This window comes from Melopsittacus undulatus, chromosome 3 (assembly GCF_012275295.1).
Source record: "Melopsittacus undulatus isolate bMelUnd1 chromosome 3, bMelUnd1.mat.Z, whole genome shotgun sequence".
Classification (NCBI taxonomy): Eukaryota; Metazoa; Chordata; class Aves; order Psittaciformes; family Psittaculidae; genus Melopsittacus; species Melopsittacus undulatus.
Window position 1 is genome coordinate 42,498,809 of NC_047529.1, and position 24,378 is coordinate 42,523,186.

Genomic DNA, 24,378 nt, shown 5'->3' on the forward strand with positions numbered 1-24,378 from the left:
TTTTCAGTGATACCATACTTCTGAGTCATGCAGCTCATATAAATAATTTTTGGTTTGCTGTTTTTTTGTTAATTGATTTATAAATATAATGATGTTTCAGTGATATGTCTACTGAAGATGAAAACCTTAATGTTGGCTTGTCCTCTGAAAAAAATACATCCCCAGTGTATTTTCAGGTAATTTTCCATGCAGGATTAAAAAATGCATTTTTTTCTGTGATATTCAAGCAACTGTAATGTTGTATTTTAATTCCAACTGTTGCACAGTTGTGAACCTTTTCCCATTTGCTGATTTTTGGCAAGTTTGGTTCTATCAACACATCTTGACAGTTGTACTTCACTTTACCCTTTAGGTGGCAGCATTTGAGAAGAGTTGTAGTGCCATCATCCAGATTATAAGTAGATAGGACCAGGCTGTAGGTACCTTGCATGCTTAATGATCTTCAGTATGCAATTCACAGCAAAGTTTATTCAGAAGCATTTAAAATGTAAATAAGGATAGGTACATATGGCCACTTCCTTCTTAACATTTCTGGAAGTATGCTTTTTAAAATAGAAAGATGTGTACTTCTATACATGTATGTATCTGCTTATGTTTTGAAAATGCTTTGAATCGAAGTGGAAATTCGTTCTGATTTACGTAATATGAAACCCTTTATTCCATTCCTGCATTCTCTCTCTTTTCTTTTATTTTTTAATGTTTTTTCTTTCTAAAAAGCCAATTTTATCTAGAAAAGGAATGAGAAATAAAGGATCTTAAGTTTAGCCCTCTTTCAGTTATCTTTAAGTCACTTTGGGATACCTAAATCCCAATAATCTGAATATGATGTGATCAACCGGAAAGTTTTAAAAGATACACAAAATTTTTCTCCATTTTAATTCACTGGAAAACAAATGTTGGTTTGTGTATTCCATATATCTACAAGATTTATTTGTTATTTCTCATATGTGTTGTATTTTAAAGCAATAGGTAGTTAAAAACTATATATCCTGGGCTTTATGGAGATTGGGATGTCTGTGTGTGGTGGACAGCTGTGGTGGGATGGGTAGAGTGAACATCAGTACTGCTGCGTTTCATTCTACAGATTTCTTTCAAATAAATATAGAGAAATTTTACGTCCATAGACTAGCAGAACTCCTGTTCCAGTATTTGCACTCTTTCTAATATCTACCCTAAATCTGATTTGTTCTAAGCTTAAATCTATTAATGCTTCTTGTTCAAAACTTGGTAAACGTGGCGTCAACTGACCACTGTCTTCTTTATATTAACTTCGTATGGTTTTGAGGGCAACTGAGCTAGACTAAAGAAATCAATTTCTTTCTTTTTGTAGGTTATGTTCATTCAAGGGCCATGTGATCGCAACTCAACCATGCAGCATTCAAATTAATCACATTTGCAAATAATCCTGCAAATGCCAAAAGTCAGAAACCTGAGTAGTTTAAATAGCTGCAAAAATAGTAATGGAAGCCTTTATTATAAAAGTTTCTTAACACTCAGGTTATTCAATTATGAAGTTACATGTGTCTATGCTAGAATTTCCTTACTGAAGTACACAATGACAAAAAAAAAAAGAAAAATTCCAAGATAATTCCAACAAGATTCTGAGAATCGGAGGCAGTATTGTTTCTATCTGTTCCACTGATATACTTTAATTCAAAAGAGAAAGGCTGAAAACAGACTTTCTTCATATTCTTGGCCTTACTAATATCTTCTGTCTTTGTGCCTGTGTTACGTTGCGTCATGTTGAAAAGGCTGTCACTAACTGATGAGCTCCTTTATTTGGATCTCAGAAGAGAAATATTGTGACCATGACAAAATGACATGAGTGATACACACAAGGTTTGATCTTTTTCCTTTCTCCTAACTCATATTCCCCATTCTACGTGGGAACCTGCTACTGAAAAAAGGGAATTTTAAAGATGACTGTTCAGCTTAGTGTTCTCATGAGAACCATGTCAGCATCCTGCAGAAGTTTCATTGCAACAAAACTAGAGTTTGCATAGGAAAAAAAAACCAAATAGCCAGGTTAGCCACTGGTTGTTGGATAACTACAGCTTTACTGCTTTACAAATTACAGAAGTTTAAAGCCATTCAGATGTCTAATACTTACACTTTTAAGAGAGAAGGAAAACATTAGAAGAAAAAGATGTAAACATCTAGTTGGAAAAAATAACTGCATGCATGGGATGGGGAGATAGACTCCAGGCCTGGTTTTGTGAGAACGCCATAGAAAATTTGGCATCAGCTGAAGATGTGGCCCAGTGTAAGTTAGTTATTCTACTTTGTGGACAAGTCTCATTCACAGTTAATGGCTTTATTTTTTTTTATCTTAATTTACCAAGTAAGAGAAAAAGAATTAGGGCCACTTTAATTCTGAATTAATAATTTAGCCCACCAATTTAAGTAAAGCACTTTGGTAGTTATTCATGAGCTAACCCAAGCCTAACATCTAGACTGTTTAATAGCCACTGTACTTGTCCCTTTCATTTGCATGTGCAGCCACAAAAGCAATCTAAATGAAGCTGGAAAATTATCTCTTCTGAATTATATTTTTCCCATGAGTGGTTAATATATGATATCCTAGATATGTACTTAACAAGTCTAACATGCATTGAGGAACCTAATACACACAAATGAATGATTAATATAGGTTTAAAAGCCAACATTTTATGTTATTAAATATAGTACTTCACATTATCTCTAATTCCATACTCAATATCAGCATATACTATTACTACAAGAGAATGCATAATTACATATTTAGAAAGCTGAGATAATAAATCAAATGGAGTTACGAGAAGGAATAGTGAGACAAGGAGGATCAGAGGTGCATATGTATTGGAATAAAAATATACAATCCTTTAACTCACTTGGTCACACAGAGATGCACACATAAGTATAATAATATGCTATGTATTAGGTGTTTTCCCTTTAATTTAGATGGTAGTGGTTTAGAGAATGAGATTGACATTGACAGCTTCATTGCCATGTGGAATATGCAATGTCTTGAAGTCTCTGGCAATTTTAAAGACAGATCAACATAGAGTAAAGATGGGAAGCCCTCTTATAAAGTAGTAAATATTGCTAAGGAATTTAGCTGCAGTATGTGCATTTCTCTTGATTACTTACGTATTTATAAAACTATCAATCAGTCCTGGCATCACTGTAATGAATGTAGATATATTGACAAGTATGATATAGCGCCATGCATAATGGGTTAAAACATGATTATAGTTATTATTACATCTTGGGTTTTATTCACAGAATCACAGCATAGATCTATCCTAGGATCCGTTTATTTAGTAGGATTATTCAGGAGCTTTGAGGAATTCGTCCTGAAAATGGATGTGTTTATAAGAAGCATCTGCATATGAGGGCAGGTTTGAGGGAATAGCTACGTAAATAATGCTATGATTCAGCTACATAAGTCTCAAGCATGTTTGTACCATTTCAGTAGAAGATACAGTAGTATGAGAGACATTTCCAGTATGTGAAGCAAAAGATCACTAATATTTTTTTTAAAGTCAAGGTGAAGTTCTGTGTTCTTCACCTACACAGCTGCTGTGCTGTAGTTTTTGATATTCTGATTGTGATCTCTGGCTCACATTATGACATGTATAGTTTGAATAGTCTTAAATAATTAGTGTACTTACTGATCCATAACATCTTGTGGAGCTTATTTATCATATGATGTCTTCATGTTACAGTAAGTGCTCCTGCAAAAAACAAAGCTTTTAATATCAAAGTTTCTGCAAAATATATTGTAGTATGGTAAGCATTGTAATTTAAATGATACCTAAGATTCTTAAAATTGAAGTCTTGATTGTTGTATACCTTTTGAAAGAGGGGGTTTGATTAATTTCTTAATGCCATATTAGGCACACTTCTCTGTAATGCTAAAATAAAATAAACCATGGTCATGGAAGAAATATATAATGAATAAGACAAAAATAGATAAAATTTCTCATAGATGTGCTCTACTTTTATAAAACAGGAACAAAATCCATGTAATTTGATGTTATAAAAACTATTTATATATTTTCTAAATATAAAACATAATAGCTTTGTGTGAAGGAGAGATGTGAGGCAAGAAAATGTACATAGAAGGTCATAAAGAGAAAACTTAAAGAACACATAAAAACATACCATCTTTGAAAACTGACAGCTTTGTTCACGTGAGATTACTCCTTTTCCTTTTAGTCATCTGGGTATAATAGTCTTCACTAAGGTAGGTTGAGACAGGGTAAGAGAAAAGAAAGGCTGAAGAGCTGCAGAACTGTCAGTGTTACCTTTCCAGCCATATGCATTTATCTGCTTTAAATGGCCTATGTTGTGAAAGATCAGTGCAAATTTAATAGACACTGGTTTACATTGCTTTTAGTGTTTCAAAAGCCTAGTTGTTCACCCTTTATAGTTCCTTGTCTGCTTCATAAGGACTTCTTGTTCTCCACTTTTGTTGCATCGCTTTTTTTCTCTGTTTACATAATGTGTTTAGGTGTTCATATTTTGGAGTAGTACAAGACTGGAGAAGATACTTTTACCTTCTTTGGGAAACAATTCTGCACACCAGTAGAGCAGGAAATACTCAAAAATTTAAATTCTTCCCATTTGACATGTCCTTCTATCTCATAGGTTTACTGACGGCTGCAAATGTATATGCTTCAGTATATGTATATTTTTAATTACTGAGCAGCTGAAAGGAAAGTTACAGCTCTGTCTAAATTTTCTCTACTGACTGTTTCTCTGATTCTGCCTGTTCTTGATGTACATTATTGTGTTAAGCTGCACTATCTAAGCTACATAGAATATAAAGGAAGGAGGTTGTAGAAAGCCTTTGTGGAAATGGAACTAACAGATCAAGAATGAATTTTGGCTTAATGTCTAATGAGGATGTGTCCTAATGCTTATTTGTGGATTGCTATATGAGAAATATTTATCATAAGAAAATATTTAAACAATGTTAGTAGAACTTTTCTGAAGCCAAGTAGTAACTTGGGTCAGAAATGGATTCTGTCATGGGAGGCTTAAATTATATGTTCATATGCTGTAAAAATAATAGACTTTCATACCTTCCTTTTCCCTCATATTGATACTGAAAATCTCCTCTTATCCTATTCTTGTCATCTAAGTAGTTCGTAAATATAGAGTTGACACTTCTTCACTTACTGCCCTAGTACAGTGACATTTCCTACTCTTTTCAAATAGCCTGTGCATTCCAACTAGTTTATTTCTGGTATTTTGGGTGCATTCTAACAGTTATGCAATAGTTAACACACCAGTAACTTAAACGTTCAGATTTTATGTCATCATCCCTACTTAAAGTACTTTTAGTATTTTTCATGAGTATCCAGTTTTAGTAGAAAACACAATTTCAACCTAATACCTTATTCTATTCCTGATTTATATTTTAACCAGTGTACTTGGTCCCAGTCTAAAATACCTTCCATTCAAAAAACAAAACCAACAACCCAACTTCTAAACTAACAGAATATTTTAAAGCAGAATGCAGAAATGTAATATTTCATTATTCAAACATGAATAATGAAATACTACAACTTTGGCACTGAGATTAAAAGAAACTTCTGAACCAAATCTGATGGGAAAAAAAGAATTTTGTATTACTCTCTTTTTCGTCAAATTTTTCGTATGTTACCAACCAACTTTTCGTAAGTCGAAGTGTCTATCTGGGCATGTTAAAGAGATTTATATCTCTGAAATACTATATATATTTCCCAAGAAAAAATGTAGAAATAAGTATTTTTCTTTAGAGTTTCTAATACTATTTTCTATACAGGAATAAAATTAATGCCATTCAAAAAACAGTATGAGACACAAAACTGTTCCTTTTGCTGTTATCCATCTTACGTTGTTGATAGAGGTAAGTGCATAGATACATTAAAATTAAATGAACTGCTTGACCTACCAGCAGATCTTAAAGTAGTATGGTTGACAGTGGGTTTTCCCAGTGTTTCGTATTAAGTCTGTCTTGTTGACTCCATGCAAACAGCACAAAACTGCTTTTATGCACTGCCCTTCCTAACATAGCAGTGGCAGCTTCCTGCAGATGTGAGCATCACTGAAGGATGGCCTCTTTGCTGTCCTGGTGCAGATGCTATTCAGGCATCTTTGACATTTCCAATTGAGATTTTACTTATTCAAATGGAAGATAGTGCTCTCTTCCAGAGCCTGGGCACTCTTGCTGTCTCCAGGTGAAGACCACTGGATTTGCCAACTTTTCCTCCTCTATAAGCCCCTCTTGAGCCCACCATGAGCCCCTCTTCACAATTTGAAGTCTCAGTGGCTGAAGGTCTTATTATGGTTTTTACAGAGACATAGAGATCTCCAGAACCTTGCTGTGCTACAATTGATCAGACTTTGAATAAAATATCTACCACCAGCTCTCTAATAAGCACACTGCAGGCCTCATCTGTCTCTGGTTATTTATATCAGTGACCTTAGAGTGATGTACAAGTGATACTTAGGGAACATTATATTGATGATCAAGGAAAATGTCCTACCAGGCTGTCAGTGGCTACAGAACAAGCTCCTTGAGGGCAGCCTGGCACTCAGCCATCGGTCTCCCCATGCAGAGCACTGCAGTAAGTCCCATGGCCTTTCAGAATCACAGGTCAGCTCTTGGCTCAACTCACCAAAGACAGCAGGAGCAGTGCAGACTTCCATTATAAAACCACTACAAAAACACGATTTGGAGAGATTCCATTGGAAGGATTATGAAGATGCAGAGGTCCTGGTGAAGGAGCAAAAACTGAAGAGCTGGATTATTTTTCTGCCCTGGACCACATCCGAAAAAATACACCATATTAAATTTGACGGGGTTTATTCTTTAAGAACATGTTGAGTGATCATACTTTATAGTCTAATAGCTCTGGTTTCATGTGGGTTTAAAAATAAAGCTAGTATGTCTGCTTTTACTTCACTGCAGCAGTTTTGAACAGTAGCAGAATATTTATGAACTCCTACAAACCCTACCGTCAGCTGTAACTTCTTTTTCCTAATGAAAACTGCAGCTGACAGGCATCATCATCAATAGATTGAACATGAAAAAAATTCACAGCCATGAAGCAGTATGTTGAGTCTGAAGCAGAATAAGATGACTGGTTTTAGGTATTCACTTTCCTGGTGGCTCAATTTATTCATCCTCAGCATATGCAGAAAATATCAACAATTTTTCCATCAGTGTGTAAGTATGTGGAATAGGAAATACAAAGAGATACAGGGGCTACAAAGACTCTTAACTACAATTTCATATTTGGTATAAATTTAGAAATGTTAATTTCTTAACAGCCTTATGAGAAAGGGATGAACAGGGTTCGGAGTTGCTTCTTGTTTTGTTACTGCCTTTAACATTTTATCCTCATATATGCTCAATATAATTATGTTTCTTGGATTACATCTTATGTAATTATGATTCTTTAATTTCTTTTTTTTACTAAGTAAAGTTGCTGTTGTTTTTTTTTATGAAGAAGCCTAATGTAGGAAGTAATTTTTAATGTAAAGGAGGGAAGTTTTAATATAAATCCTAGTGCACTTGAGTAGATGTAATTGTTTAATTAATTTCCATTTTCTAAATTAATTCACTGATAAAGTTTCTAGAATAACTGATTCTTTGCTGCATGAGAGAGACAAGAAGTATTTAGGGCTGAATTAAATGTGGAACACAGAAAGTGCTTTTTTCTTTTTCAGTGGGTTTTTTAATTAGGATTCAAATTCAAACTGTAGCTATAATACAAATAAACTAAGTAATTTCAACTTTATAAAATGCTATTCTTCTTGCTTTCTTCTTTCTTCTTTTTTGTCTGAAATCCTTAGTTCAGGTTAATCAGTGTATCTAGCCTTGAAAGAGCTTTCTTGTGAAGTTCTTTATATAAAAAAATATCAGCTACTCCCCACTGTAATCAGTACAGTCAGTCCTCAATAAGGTTTAATATTTACCTGTTAATTTGCTACCTATTGCTAGAGTGGACCAATATAGTCGCTTGCAACTGTTCATGACATTTTTCTTTCCATAACAGTTATGTAGCTTAGAGGCAATAGTAAATAGTGATATAAATAAAATTATATGTATATATATAAAATATACTCATTTTGGTTAAAAACAGAGCATTTGAAAAACAGTACCTCAACTTATATAACCTGAGGGTTCTCTGAATTAAGTTCAGAAATGACTAATGGAAGCAGAAGCTCTGATGATTAAATTTTCCTCTGCCTTCCTCAACCCTATAGAGTCCTCCTCCAGTGAGCAGATCCAGACTGACTCTGATCGAACAGGAATGCATATGTGATTTCTTTCCTTCTGCAGAGATGTGCTTTTGTTATCTTATTTTTTTATTTTCTTTCCTTTTTTTTTTCCCTCAGTTTTTCTACTTGGCTGACATTCTTCTTTAGACATTATTCAGTTAAGAATCATAGGACTCCTGCTTTTCCTGATGCCCTGAAGCCTGCAGCAGTCTCCTTTCTGCTACTCCAAATTCTGTGTCCTAAAGTACCTTTGTGAGTTTTCAAAGACATATGAGAGGATCCAATCCTTGCAGAGGCCATCAGAAGAAGGAACTCCCTCCCAAAAAATTTTTTCTAGAAGTAGTGATGTTTATGCAGGTTCTTTATAGCTTGGTCAGAAACTCTCCCCAGATCCTCAATATTTAAGTCTTTTTATTTAGACTCCATAGGCTGTGTTTTGACTCCCAGAGTTAGGGAGCTAAATGGCCGAAGAAATATTGCACCTCTCCAACTATTAGTCCTATTCTGGATGTACAACTTGTTTGTGAATTTGGTGTGGGACTCAATTTTTTTTTTCAAATGTAAATACCAGCTAAGGGTTTTGTCTTTCCTCATGCAAAGAAAGAGCTATCTCTAGGGCTAGCAAGAATTACCTTATTTAACAATTCATCTCAAATTTGTATACTTTGAATGGCAGCTCCTTTTCATAATATTTGTACCTATTGATTGCTGCAGGTGTTTGTCCAGAAGAGCACCAGCAGTCTGGTCATCTCATACAATATTTTTTCTCTCCACAAGTGTGTTACTACTTTTTATAAATTCCTACCTTTTTAGCAAACTGCCCAGTTCCTGCCACAGGACTGTAAGAAAACCATAGTGGCTGACATTCCAAAGTTCAGGTTAGTATGTACCCTATGCATAAAACCATAACATTTCACACCAATGACAGTGATGGACAGAGGGCAACAACAACAACAAAAGACATTTTCCCAACTGGCCCTTTTTCTCCTGGATTATTGTACTATCCCATTTTTTTATATTAGGAATAGTTCATTGTTATTACCTTTTAAAAGTGCCACTTAGAGGCAAATCCAAGCTGACCTCATCACGAATAAGGATTTAGTAAAATCACACTTTAACTAGCTGTAATTGTTCCTGTAGTCTAAAGGATTTAATTGTGTAGACAGGCTTAAGAATCCACATGGTCTAACAGAACATAGAGAAAGAAGCTAGAAAGTCATTGCTTGTTCTAGGTCAGTCAGTTCTGTGTGCTGCTTGCACCACAGGAATTAATCTGTCTGGAGCTAGTTCTGCGCACACAGCAGTTATACACATTATTCCATTATTTCATTACTTTTGATTTACACAGTTGGAGGTAAAAGTATCATCATTTGTAGGTGATGATATTAAAAATGTATTAAAAACACAAAATGAGTAGGTGCTAACTGTAATTACCAGTATAGGGAGTTGTATATATATTAGCATTAATGATTTATTTTTTGACAGAATGTGATACATTAAAAAATTGCTTATTTATGTCTTTTGGGAACTTGCAATGATTTTTTGCAAATATAAATTACATGGAAGTAAGAAATGGGAACATCTGTTCAATGATGTAAACTCTATACGTGTGCTGTCATGTGGCACCAAGCCCTTTTCCCAGAGGTAGATCTTCTGCACCCAGACTATCCTTTTGAGATGTTTTACGTATGTTAGCATGTGGGCATTTGTATAACCATGTCTTGCTTCAATGGGTTCTGCAGTTATCCTGGGAAATAAACTGCTCTAACTGTAGATATAACTACCTCAGGGCTCCAGAGTCAATCCTGGCACAGCACACTCTGGTTCAGTCAGGCTTTGAAGACCCATTGCTGCAGCACTTTCAAACCCTTCATTAAAACTAATGGAAAGTTACCTTTGAAACCTAGGATTCTTTGAATAGATTTTGTTGGAGTTCACTACTTACATATCAAGCAAATAATGACTTTTAGAAAACAAAACTATATTCTTATTTGCTGAAAGTTGTTTGTAAAATCGTAGGTTTTAGAAGTACTTTAATTAATCTGAGATATAAATGAATACCAAGTTTAAGTAACCTTTTTTTCTAATAAAAAAGATAAAATTTGAATATATACTTGAAAAATATAAAATTATTCCACAAGATCAATACAGAATGAGTAGTTTCTGTATTAGGTCTACAACTAGGGTTCTTTCTTTGTGGTTTTCTGAGAACTGGTACCTTGTGGTCATCAACATACTCTTGATTACTAGATTGAAGCAAATAATGCATACTGTATAACTTTTGTGGTCAATATAGTGGGATATTTTCTGATTTTATAATTCCATTTTTGAGTTAACTGTTAACCCCTTAACTGAATGTGAAATATGCCTAATTTTTAAATTGTGGTAGTAGTGTTGGAGCTACAGTAGTCAAAGTATGTGAGCAAGACAAGGTTTGTACGTGGCAGTAATAAAACACATAGGAGCTTTGCAGTTTGATGTTTCTGCTTCAGAGTTTAAAGTTTTTGTGCCCAAAAGCTGCCTATTTTTCCCCAGTACCTCAGCTCTTATAAAATAAAAAAAAAAAATCATTATTCCCACCCACAAACACTCTATTATTCAATACTCACTGCTTTTTATTTAAAACTCACAATGCATATCAGCTAGCTGTAAGTAGACATACTGCTTTTATAGTTCTGATTCTTGGCTGGATAATCAAAACATATACTATTAAGTTTCTAGTGAGTATAATTTAATTCATTGATTCAGGATTACCTTACCATAAATATTCCATTATACATGCTTACAGTAGGCTGAATTTGAGAACACTTTTTTCAGGTAACTAAATCATTACACTATTTTCAGAGAGCCAGCACACAAGAAGCAAAACTGTAAGTTGAAGCAAATATGATTCTTTGTTTGAAAGTATCTTTGTATAGGTTTTTTTTTGTAGCTGTTTTACTGAGCTCCCAGCAAACTATTCTTTTCCATCCCTTTTTCAGCAGCAGAGGCAATGGGAGAGATATGTAGGATATCCGTGGGCAGATGTGCAAGCAGCTCTGCAGAGAATTCAAAAAAGATTCATAGTTAGGTGCAGCATAATGAATTCCAGTCTTAAGCCTTTTTTAGAAAGCCACGATACTTATCCCAGTTGTAGGTCTCCAGTTGTTAAGAGGAATTCCGTTTGTACTAAGTAGAACGGCACTAACTGCAGACTTCTCCATGAAAGGTAAGAGTTTATCTGTGTCCATAAACAATAGGTCATTGATTGCATTTACGTAAGTTAGGCAGAGTTCCCAGCTTAGCAAGTATCCTGAACTCTATAGTTGTAGGTCCAGAACTAAGCATCTGCACTGAAAAATATCCCTGCTTGTGATCTCCACTCATGTATGTTGACTATTGGCATTATTTCTTCAAATGATGGACTATGATGAGCAGACAGATTTTAGGTAACCACATAGTGTATTAAGCTGACAAGCTGAAATGAGTTACATGAGATGTATCTTGAGCAGCCATCAGGGAATAGATGTTTTTAATGATCCTTATTATTGACACCTGTAGGGGAAGCAGACACTATTTTCCATAGAGTACACTTCCATTAATCATTCTGGAGTTCAAAAGGTATAGATTGCTGCAATAATATTTGCAGGAGATACATGAGAATTATAAAAGTGATCCAAGTGCCTAACATCATGTAGGAATGTAGAAACAATAAAGACTAAAATCAGTTTCTTTGATGCTAATTGATGAAAAACAGGTATGTCCTTCTGCCTCTAAGAATGATACCACTTCAGTAGTGTCAACCCCATTGTTTTTCCTAATAATCAGTGTCAATGTCATGTTGACTAGACTGTGTTTGTTATTACTTTATAACTTAATCAGAGAACTGGACCAGGAGGCACTTTGCCATGATTGAGTAAAAATCTCTGTCCCAGCTACAGAACAACATTTTTTAAAGTTTTTAAAAATTATATATTGAAAAAAATATACCAATGGCTCTCAGACTGTTCTGTATATTTTGTAGACCTGTAGAGCATCATAATCATTAGAAGCTCACAGATTCTAATGGATTCATTTTCTCAGCCCAGTAAAGTGCTGTTCTTACTGCGTTAATACTAGTACATTATGATCAGATAGATTATACCCATCAAAAATGCCTGCTCTTAGGTCAACTTTTATGCCATCATTTTTTATATATTGTCATAAGGTATTTGATACGGTGTTAAGTAGTGGAGGAATCTTGCCCCTTGCTGTTCTTTAATGAAGGCTTCAGAGTGAACTTCCCTGAGAGGTGCTTGACAAGCTATGCGTTGTTTAGCTCAGCTCTGCAGTTGAGCAGTTCATTTGCCTTTATAGAGACATTGCATGGACAACACCTGCCAACTTAGCCAACCATGTGGTCATGTCTGACACTATGGGCCACAGAGGTAGGAAGGATGTGTTAGCAGATGAGCTCAGATATATTTTATAAGTGTGCATTATGCAGTAAGAATGAATGAAAACACTGCTTTTTAGCCTCAGTGTGATATTTGGGTCCTTAAAATCATTAAATGCATTGCTTATTCTGACCCTGAAGTGAGAACCTCAGAGACCTAGAAAGGTGCACTTTTACTGAATCCAGTAAAAGCATCTAATCGATTTTCAAAAACTCCTGAAGGATCTAGGTCTAAGTGATTTTCATTGGTACTGTTTGAGTAAATCACTTATGTGCTTTTCTATTAAAATTCTATACATGTATTTCTGAAGGATGAATTTAGTTATTGTGAAAATTTGGTCTTAGTTTCTAATTTTGAAGCATTGATTTTTCTTTCATTTGTGTTATGTTTTCCCATTAGGTAATTTTGTTGACTAGAGAAGAAATACTTATAAGTCATAGTTGTTAAAACAATAGGAGTCACCATAAGAGTTCAGAGAGACCCCTTATCACTGTAAGAGACCTTTTAAGAGGTTCCAGGTCCGTTCTGGAAGTCTTTGCAACACTCTGCCTCTCAGGGGGCTGTGTCATACATGCATATCCCAGGCAGAACTGTGTGGAATAGAATGTTTGAAATTGTATGGGTATGATCATTAACCTGCCAGTGACAGTTAGTGAAGGCTACATACACTTGCAAACAGGTTATATAAACCTCTTAGCTCAGAGTAGCTCTGAAGTTTCCAAATAGACCTTCTAGTCCACAAGCTCAGCTGACACAATTTGGCCTGTCTGAGTGGAACCAGGCCACCCTGCAGCAGCCAAGGCCCTCCTTCCCTCATCTGTGTACAAACAGCCAGCTTTATGATGCCACAAACAATAAAAATGTGATGTGCAAAGCTTACATCCAGTGACACTTCGTTCATTTTTTATTATTCTTTCATAGAAACAATTCAGGAGACTTAAAAAAGGACAAGAAAATGCTCTTTAAAAGCATGCAATATCATTTAGCTTTGACTAGAAGCTTTACCATACTGAAACAAAACAACCTACACTCAGTTTAACTGTGCTCAGTGAGGGCAGTTTACAGTACTAATTATTTAAAACTTTTTTTCTTGTTCCTTCTCTTCATGCAGCTTCAGAATCTTTCACAGATGTAAATTTCCCTGTCATAAATTCATAGATAATTAATTTCCAATTTTAATGAACACTGCTATCATTTAGAAAAGAAACCATCTGCAGGAATGTGTTAAATAGTTGCAGGGCAAGGAAATAGTCTTAATGTCCTTGTGAATCCTGCTTTCCACAGTTAACTTGACTTACTTTATAGTATTTCTTGAAGAGAAAATAAAGATAATGAAGTTATTGCATTCAGCAATAGCTTAGAAAGTTACAGTTTATGCTCAGTCATCTTCAGTTGTAAATGTATAGAGCAATAAAAAGGCACATACTAGCCTGTGTGTAATATTTAGGTAGCTTGCTGCAGTGTTCCAATAAAAAGAGATTGTTTATATAAAATGCTGCTACTCTGAAATAACTACTGCACTGGCTAACCATATAAATAATTCAATTAATTAAATATGTGACAAAAGAAAAATACCTAATGCAGAAGTAAAACAGTATGAAATGTAAAAAAAGCAATGAAGATACCAGAGTATTATTATCATACTGTGATTTAAGGGTTGCACATGAATAAGTTATTAGAACAGAAACATTAAAATGATGAGAACAGTACAAAAGAATGCGTAAATGTCTTTCATTTAAGAAAGAAAAAAGCAAAAATAAATAAAGATAATCCCATATGTTTTTGTTCTTTAATGGGAGAATAATATACTGCTGAATTTAGAGGATTTTAGTGTTGAACTCGATAACGTAGATTTCCTTTATTGGTTTTATTATTTTTATTTGAATAGACATATTTTGGTATGGATTGCTAGGGAAGTATTTGAATGGGAAATATAAAAAGAACTACACAGCATCTTCTTTGTACTGACCATGACAATGACAAAATGTGTCAGATTTAACAGAGATATGAATAGGTAAAGCTGCAGTTTGGGGTTTCAGTCACCCCTCCTTTTCCTGCTTGCTTAGTTATAATTCTGCAAAGCACATGTGAAAACATGCTACCTCCTGTGGTGATATTTACATTGTTTTTGAACAGGTATGAGCCACTTCAGTAGATTCATATGCTCACTTCCTCCTGCCTAAGTGTAAGATGATGAGCAAGTAGGCTCAGGGAGGCAAGTAATAGAGCTTGCAGAATTTCAACATTCTGTGCACAGACAAAACAAATAAATATTACATCTTTATGATATTCTTCACTGACCAAATCTGTAACCATAAATAAACGGGTTCAGATCCCACCAAAGATAGTGGCTGGCCAAGGGAATCACTGCAGAGATGCACAAAGGAACAGCAGATTTTATTGCCAGAAGAAAGTCTAGCTCATCAGGATTTGTGTGATCATTTATAGTTTAATTCAGTAATATTTCACTTCTTATGTCACTAAAACTAACAGCAATAGTATTAATCCAACATTATTTTCTAGAAGCAAATGGGTCTCCCTAGAGACAAACACAAGCTAATTACCTATGTACAATATGTTGATGGTTTAAATACATAATTGTTTTCCCTAATTTTTTGAAAGATGAAAGAATGCATATTTATATGTATTAGGATATGTCTGTTTGCAAGAGAAAGGAAATCTTGTGTCTAATTTTCTAGAAATGTTAAGCTGTCTTTTTATTGATAAAAAGCAAGTATTTTAATAAAAATAATTACTTTGTAAGTACAAGTACTATTGCCTTTCATATTTCCACTACTATTAAAATCCTCTTCATATTTTCATGAGTAATGGGATATTTTTCTCACTGTGTTCATGAATACAGCTCAGTTCAGACCTTAATTCACTGTAGTGAAAGAAAATATTCCTTTCAGTTTGAAACTGGTCAAAGCTCTTCAATACTGTTTTGTAGAGCCAAAAGAGGACTTTTTATGGGACCAGGATCTACGTAGGAAGTAGGCAAAGACTGTTTTAAGAACGTTTTCCACATTTGCTGAGAGGTTCCCATGGAAATCTAATTCAGCTAATAGCTATGTTACCATTTTGGCAACTTGCCTCTCTGGTGAGGAAATACCATTTTAAGGGGTTCCCATAGAAAGCCATAGCTTAAGTATGTACTGCAGAGTGCTAATATTCACTGATGCCCCGAATCTCTGTGTCCTGCCAACAAAGCATTTGAGTACAAGTGCTTCCTTGTGGGATCTGAGTGCCCTGCTACAGCAAAGCAGGGCTGCAGGCAGGCAAGGGAATGCTCCTGGGATTTTATTCTTTTTTTTTTTTTTTGTCACAGGGTTTACTGTGAAGGGAAAACAACTGAAGCTCATGTTTTGTTTGGTTTAGGGGTGTTTTTTGTTGTTTGTTTCCGTTTTTTCAGTTGGTTGTTTTGGGGTTATTTGGGGTTTTTTTGTTTATTTTGGGATTTTTGGTTTTGGTATGTTGGTTATTTTTTTTCTTGTTTGTTTCTTTGGTTGGTTGGTTGTTTTTTTCGGTGTTTTTTTTTTTCTAAAAAACCAAACAAACAAAAAAAAAACCACTAAACCCAGAAAACATCCTCAATCCTTTGAGTATAATGAATTTTATACATATATATGTGAGAGATAATTTTTATAGTGAAAAATAAATGGAAAGTCACTGCTTCTCCAGTCAATGCAAAATTGTGCTTCTAAGTCAACACATATTCTGCCATCTAGTGACCAGAAGAAATTGTACTGACCAGCTGCAACTGTAACTCGAAACCCCAAGTACTGCTGCTACTACTGCATATTGCCGTAGCATCTTTGTGAGAGAAAATATGGAATGGACTACAAACAAATTAAATGTGCAGGAAACATTTTGAAGCTCCTGAAAGTCTGCAATTAATTAGATATTTTTAAATGAGTTAATAGCTCAGCCCATAAATTAGTTTAAACAGACTGGTTCTTCACATATTTCTATAGCCCCATTTTTTCTTCCTGTCCCTCTATGCACTCTTTCCTTCCCCTTCACCTGGACATACTTCAGCATTTTGCATAATTTTTCAGCAAAACATTTCCGTGTTGGTACAGAGAGGATGCCATGCTACTGTATGTGAGAGTCTGCATTAATGCACATTCTGGCTGCAAGGCCTTTAGTATTCATTCTGTAGTCAAGAGTAATTGAAAACACTCATTTGAGTATTTACGGTTCAGGAGTGGGTGCCTGAGAGAAGAAAATGACAGTCACTTTGGGGCATTTATTGCCTGTTCTTGCTTTTGAGGTTCTGATCACCCTTCAGGTGACTGCTCACCATCTCACCTTCCAGGCAGTACACTTCATTTTACTTTTTACATGTCCCAAAGCAGTAACCCTAAAGCCTCAAAGCACTTTTTTTAACTGAACAGGTTATTCACAGTGTTGTCATCAACTACTGGCAGGCTGAGAGTTGGGCTTGTGCAGCCTGGAGAAGAGAAGGCTCCAGGGGGACCTTATAACAGCCTTGCAGTACCTAAAGGGGACTACAAGAAAGCTGGAGAGGGAGTTTTTACAAGGCAATGTTGTTATAGCACAAGGGTGAATGGCTTTAAACTGAAACAGGGTAGATTTAGATTAGATATCAGGAAAAAGTTCTTCCCTGTGAGGGTGGTGAGGCACTGGCACAGGTTGCCCAGAGAAGCTGTGGCTCCCCCAACCCCAAGCAGTGTTCAAGGCAAGGCTGGATGGGGCTTTGAAGAACCTGGTCTAGTTGAAGGTGTTGTTGCCTGTGGCAGAGGGACAGCTATATGATCTTTAAGGTCCCTTCCAACCCAAACCATTCTGTGATTCTACTACACTGAGAGGGTTTTCTTGTGAACACCTGTGTGCTCTGTGCCATTAATAGCATAATTCATAGTAGATGGTACACCTAATAACAAGATCAGTACATTTACACTGTGAAGTTCTCATGAAATGTGACATAAAAATAATCATAAAAGCCAAACCAACATTGTTTATAATGTCAGCTGATTACTAGAATATACTTGTAACAAGCTTGCAAATATTATTAAACAGCTCACACATAAAATCTGTTTGATATGTACCTTAACTTTAATGATTATCTACTTGTCAAAAAGCAAAGACTAGCCATTGGTGAGTAGAACCTTGCAAAGCCAGTGTTTTTCTTTTGTATTGCTCAGTCTTCCTATTTTGCATTTTTATCCTGTTAACAGATGTTTTTTCTTCTTTGTTCCAACAGAGAGCACATGGCACCTCTCTTCTCTCCTAAATATGTACACCTACATTGGCGCAAGATTTTAGCTTCTCCTTTAAAAACTAAAAAGGTTACTCAATAGGAATAAAAATTCCCATAATATAACATAAAAATAAAGGTAAAGCCAATGGGACTACAGATAAGAGTTGTTGTAAATAATACTCAACTGTAAACTTTGGAATTTCAGAAATTATTGTTCGGGTTGGTTTGTTTTTTTTTTTTACTACTGGAAGGCATGGAACTATATTACATGCTTCAGAGTTATATGTAAAATTAAATTATAAATGACATCCGTATTAAGATATATGCATTGCTAAAATAATTTCAAGTATTGATCCATTGTGTACAGCTGAGGAGAGAAAGAATATGCATCCTATTGCAGGAAACTACTGTACTTCCATAGCCACCAAAGGACCACTGGCAGCAGGATAAATTCTTCTACCAGATAACTAAACCTTGGATTTCTACCACAAGTGTTTGGAATATGTTATAATTTGCTATAAATCATGGTCTGGTTAAAATGACCCATTCAGGGTCCCCTATAATGCTATTTGCATTTACATATGGAGGTATTTCTTTGAATTTATTCTTATGCAGGTAAATTAAGCTTTAAAAATGTAACAAAAAGCATTAAAAACTTTTTATTATTTCAGGCCTAACTTAGAGTCACACTGGTGAATTCCGGATCAGCCTGTGTACCTGTCTACTGCTGAAAAGCTTTCTTCTACCTCTTTATTTAGTGAAACAATTTATTTAATACCAATATTTGAAGTAAAAGCAGAGAAGGACTATTGTTTCACCCAAGGGAAAATTAGGACAGGCATCACCAAAAAGTCCTGTTCAGAAAGCGGTATCTGCAAAAATACCTTTGTCTGTGTTAGAAAACTTATTTTCAGCAAGACATAAGGGAGAAGAATGAGAATGCAAAAACTCTTTTCATCAGAATCTCAATGTTACATCCCAGATATCAGGTCTTGAATCATGCTGACTTGACCCTTCAGAACACTTCTCACCAGATACTGTCTAGAATGACATGGTTCTTACCACCTTTCCCACACAAACAGGTGCTTGAAACTACTGCACTGTTTAGTCTGAGTTAGGTTAAATTACTTTCCCATCCCAGAAAGCATTTAAATACTTCTCTGTGAAATATTGAGATAAAACAAATGCATAATTGGTTCATCTTCTGCATTTGTTAGCTAGGATATGAAAATGGAGGAAACTTGTATTCTACTTAGTATTTATTGTAAACTATGGCAGTCACTGAAGTAAAATATTTTATTATAAAATGCTTCATAAAAATGCATTATTGTTGAATTTCTTAGATTAAACAATTTTGAGAACAGTTTATACTTATACATAGAAACTGGACACTTCTGATACCATTATGAAAATGTACTTGACCCTTATTTTATTTTTCTTATGAGGCCTGAATTTTAATGAGGCTTTAAAGTCCTCACCCATGCCAGTACACTGCATTTCCTGATACCACTTTTGTTCTTGTGAGGTATTTGGTTAAATACTTTAGTGAATATGAAAATGAGAGCACTGCCTAAGTCCATTTCCATTTTTTGATAGAACTTATAGAGAAATATTTTAAACTTTGTTATGAACATCTTTAATATATACTTACATATTTACATATATTTATATAAATGCTTAATATATTAAAGGGAGATTAGTTGAAAAGTGCATCTCACAGAGCATCAGCAATAGTTGAAGTGAATTGTATGTGTAAATTTAAAATGTGTTGTGGAAAATGAAAAAGTCAAGGTATGATTAGATCCTGCATCAATGACTTGTATTTTATTTTCTTTGGTGGTATTTGTGAGTAAACCCGTCATTGTGAATGGAGTTACTCTGGATATAAACCACAGACCTAAAACTGATCTCCCAGACTTTTCTTTTTCTCTTCACCAGAGGTCTCTGTCCTGCAGGACACTGCATGTGCCTGCGCCCTGACTGGGAGGCTGCAGGACTGGGACTGGAACATTCACCATCTCCCTATATGCTTCTGGAAAGCCTTCCTCTAGCAAAGGTCTCCCATTATTGCACTGTGTTTGTAACTTAAAAAACAGAATTAAAGTCTTTTCTAAAGAATGGTGCTATATCCTTTAAATTGCCTGACAAGCGGGCAGTGTGCAGGCAGCAAACTCAGAGCAAATATGCTTTGCTTTCACAGCATTTTTAAGGGAAAAGCTATGTGAAGTCTGTTGTCATTTGTCATGTTGTTAATTAGGTTAAATGCTCATCTGTACTGCAGCTTATAAAAACTGTGAAAGTATCATTAATTTGCATTAAAATATTGATTGTAAAACTTCAATTATAGTGAGAGATTTCCTATAGAATAAAAAATATCTCAGATCAGAGGAGCTGTAGAAAAGGTCTATTTTGTAAAAATATATTAATAAAATTTTGTAACACACATGTATGTATACACATACATATATGTGTATATATATTCATTATCTTTTACATGTATTTCTGGAATATATTAAAAATGTTGACTGATTAATTCTCAAAATATATTTTATTAATTAAATTTTCAGATATTCTCTTCAGAATGCAAACTTCATTGCCATTCTCAAATGAATAATTACATTTATATTTTAAGTGGTGCCATTAATGAATATTACAAAAAGAAACACTAATTTGGAGAAATATATTCTTAATTTACTAGAAAGGAAGAAAACCTCTCTCTGCTGATTGATCCCTTACAAATATATTTACCTTTTATTATTTTTGTTTTACTCAAAATAGAAATTTAAATGTTTAATGATGTATCAAAACAATATATTAGTAAATAACATTTATTAGTAGCATCTAAAACTTGTTTTGCATCTTTTGAGGCAGGATGGTAAGTTTCATTACCTTCATGATTTTACAAATTGGGGAGAATTTTGAATTTCCCATTTGCAAGGTAACCTTCTAGCAGAAAGATGTTTACAAGAAAGATGTTTATATTCCTAGTGCTTCAGTCACCTTCTGCCTCATCAGAAACTTCATGTGGTTGTAGTTAAAGCAGTTTTAATGTTAAGTCATGATTCCCAGCACACAGTTCCTAAATTAGAGTCCCACTAAAACCTGAGTATTTAGCACCAAGCTGTGCCTGGGAGTACCAGAAGGAGCAGTGCCAAAGACACAATAGTCTCTCTTTAACTGCTAAGGACCCTGCACATTTTTTCACAGAAAGAAGTGGAGTGTGAGGTAGGAGGCAAGGAGGTTTGTGCAGGATCAGAGAGGGAAAATGACGGGAGTGATAGGATAAAAAATTAAGCACTCTTGTCTCCCAAACTCTGAGCCTTTATATCATTGATTTTGTCTTTTTTAATGTAATTTCCCTATTAAAATTCATGGGAGCTACTTTTTAAATGCTGAAGGCAAGATAAAATCTATAGGCTTCATAATTGAGAGGTTTCAGAAAGAAAACAGTTCACAAGCATTGTTCTGGATTCAGCCTAAAAAAATTATAAGCAGTTTGTTGCCTAAATTGTTATTTCACCGTGCCACCATTCTGAAGGATGACTTATTATCTCTATTGAAGGCTTCATTAGCCTGAAAGACGTGCAGAAATAGAAGTCCTTTGGAAGAGCAACAGGCTTTCCCATAGAACAGCAATGTCTGACACTGTCACAATCATTTTCTGGTGTGGTTTGCACTTATACAAAATATAGGTATAAAATGTCTGCATTTGAAAAATTGTTTTTATCCTGTGTCATACAGTTAATTTATAGTATGTTTCACTACACTCAATGTTGGTTCATGCAGTAAAATCATGTTTGAAAATCTGCAGACACAAATTTAAGTATTTATTAAAAGCTGAGTGTAGCAAAGATAAGTTGATGTTAACTGCCATGATCACTTGCCTGACTCTTGCCAGCAACTTCCAGGTATGTTTAGGAACATATTGCATGAGATAGTATTTGACTTTTGAGAAATGTCTACACACAAGCTTTCATAAACCTTTATTCTGTCTTTAGAATTTGGAATGATGGGAGATCATACAATTAAAAGTCAGCGACCTCGATCTGTTCATGAAAAAAGGGTCCCTCAGGAACAAGCTGATGCTGCTAAATTTATGGCACAAACTGGTAATACATCAGTTACATTTTTCTATTTACTGTTGTTAATTTTAGCAAAACCACTGCATGTTTCCATAATCTTTTGCTGCATATTTGTCAGTTTTCTAAGCTGATAATTTTTTTGAATCATTTATTTTTATTTTTTTCACCAGTTAAAGTCCATAAATAAAGTAGCTGAGAATTAGGTAGAGCACATAAAAAAACATGCACTGTGAATATGGATACTGAATTATGTAGTGTAATCATGAATTTCTTCATTAGTAAAAGCAGTATCACATGTAGAAGACACAGGACATCTTACTGTGACATGCTAACTTTTGTTTTTAAAGATGTTAAGAACATGCTTCAGAATTTCTATATAAATAGACTGAGGTCTAACCCCAGCTTTAGACATTTATCAAATTAATTAATTGCTAGGGTAACTTTAGTGTGCATACATTCAGCATTTACTATCTTTGGCCCAGCACAACACTCTATTCTCTAGTTTCCGGATTCATAATTGCTAAATTAAATTGGCTGTAAGTAATTTTTAATTGGATGTGCAAATTATCTAACAGGTTTTCATCTAAAACATATTTTCTAATTTTGTTTGAGCAACTTCATCTACTTTAGAGAGAGATACCAAGATGATATTACAAACCTAAAGCTAAAATAAAACCAACCAAACAAACAAAAAAAACCCTGTTTACCAACAGTTACTACAGCTGCCTTTGAGGTCAATGATAAAATTTCAGTGGTGAGTTGAATTAAGCTGTCATACACCAAAACTACTGCCATCAGGAATGATGGGTGTATCTGTTGGTAAAATCTAACTCTTCAGTGTTTCCCTACGCACTCAATTCCAGTAAGTTACTGCGCTGAAAATCTTGTGCTCCATAATTATTGTATGGATTTGAAACAACTTACTCTGTATTCCATAGTTACTAACCTAGAAAATATGCCTGCATCAGTCATACATAATGCTTCCAGTTTATATTCACTTTAGTAAAAGAGCTATAATTGCTTCTATTTCTGTTGCATGTTGACTAGGGTGCTTTACTTAACAGAATTGCAGAAATCAGTATATTGAGTAATCTAAATATGTGTATAGCTAATCACTGTTGATCTGTTTGGTAAAGAATTTAAAGGGGGAAAAGTCTACTTCTCTCCCATTAATCTATAGGACTATATTTATGGATAACTTGCAGTCAATAATACTGTAAGAAAATGTAATGGAAGAAGGGAGCCTAGAATACTCTTGCTCTCCATGCAGTTTTTGTTTAGGCAAGTAGAACTTACTACTTACATACCTAGCTCAGAATGTTAGTTGCTTACTACATAGAATAACACCTCTGCTTTTATGCTGGTTCTTGAATTCATACAATTACTCCAAAAGATAAGAAAGATGATCTATTTTATTTCTTCATATAAATTCCCAAAACTTTCACATTATCAGGTAAAACTTGTTTTTGATAATTTCTAGTCGTGCATTGCAATGCATCTATTATGGGTGTTAGAGAACTGCATTATAAATGCAGCACTTATACCATCACCTTCTGATAGATTGCGTGTGTGGAGTGGGAGATGAGCGTTCAAAATTATACAGGCTTGGTTTTCAAGGTCCTGTTCTGAAAGCATGTGAGATATATCAGCAGAGCATATAAATTTACATGGCCAGCTTTGAGGAAATCTATAATTTCCATACTGTAGGTTAAACACATTATAAATAATATTGCGCTCTTTTTGGACATACTAATTTTCATCTGTTCTTCATTTTGATTTTCCTTTGTAGTGATCATTGCATATTTTCTTCACCTCTAATGCATTCATTTTCTAGCAATGTCATCTTAAACTGATTCATAAGTTATTTCCTAACATATCTATCTCATGAATTTACCCATATACAGAGAATTCTAATAGCTTTTAAAGTGAAAGAATACTGAGTTTGTGAGGTTTCTTATATTTTAAGCCTGTTCAATATTTTATTTTGTGTAATAGTAAAACAGATGCAAAAGTGCAGCAAAATGTTTCCATGGTTTAGAAAGGCAGAGAGATAGGAATAGAGAGGGATAGGAATAGAGAATTGTCCTGGAAAAAATATGAAAAGCATTTAATACTGTTAAGAGTAGTGGACTTAATCCACTGAATTTAGCTGGAATTGAAGAGTTCTAAAATGTGGCATGAAAAATATGCATTATCCTGTTTGTGAGTGAACCACTTATAATGAATAATTTATTGTCCTATATTTGTCATTTTTTATGTTTGGGTTCATCCTTCTCTTAGGTGTTATGGAATTTAGAGAGTATAATACAGGTAAGTGTTACATCAATGAGGCCTTCGATACAGTAAGTTATGTTTCCTCTTACATGTCAAGCAGCAGCGGAGAATAAGGGCTTGGTAG

The 24,378-nt window shown here is 34.6% G+C and overlaps 1 protein-coding gene across 1 annotated transcript in view; it reads left to right on the forward strand.

Annotated features, from left to right (window-relative positions):
- ADGRB3 (adhesion G protein-coupled receptor B3) overlaps window positions 1–24,378 on the forward strand; it is a 461,694-nt gene that overhangs the window by 163,674 nt on the left and 273,642 nt on the right. Inside the window, exon 2 of the mRNA XM_013130073.2 lies at window positions 21,897–22,007. Within this exon, the coding sequence (XP_012985527.1) occupies window positions 21,897–22,007 (111 nt within the window). The remainder of the gene's footprint in view (window positions 1–21,896; window positions 22,008–24,378) is intronic.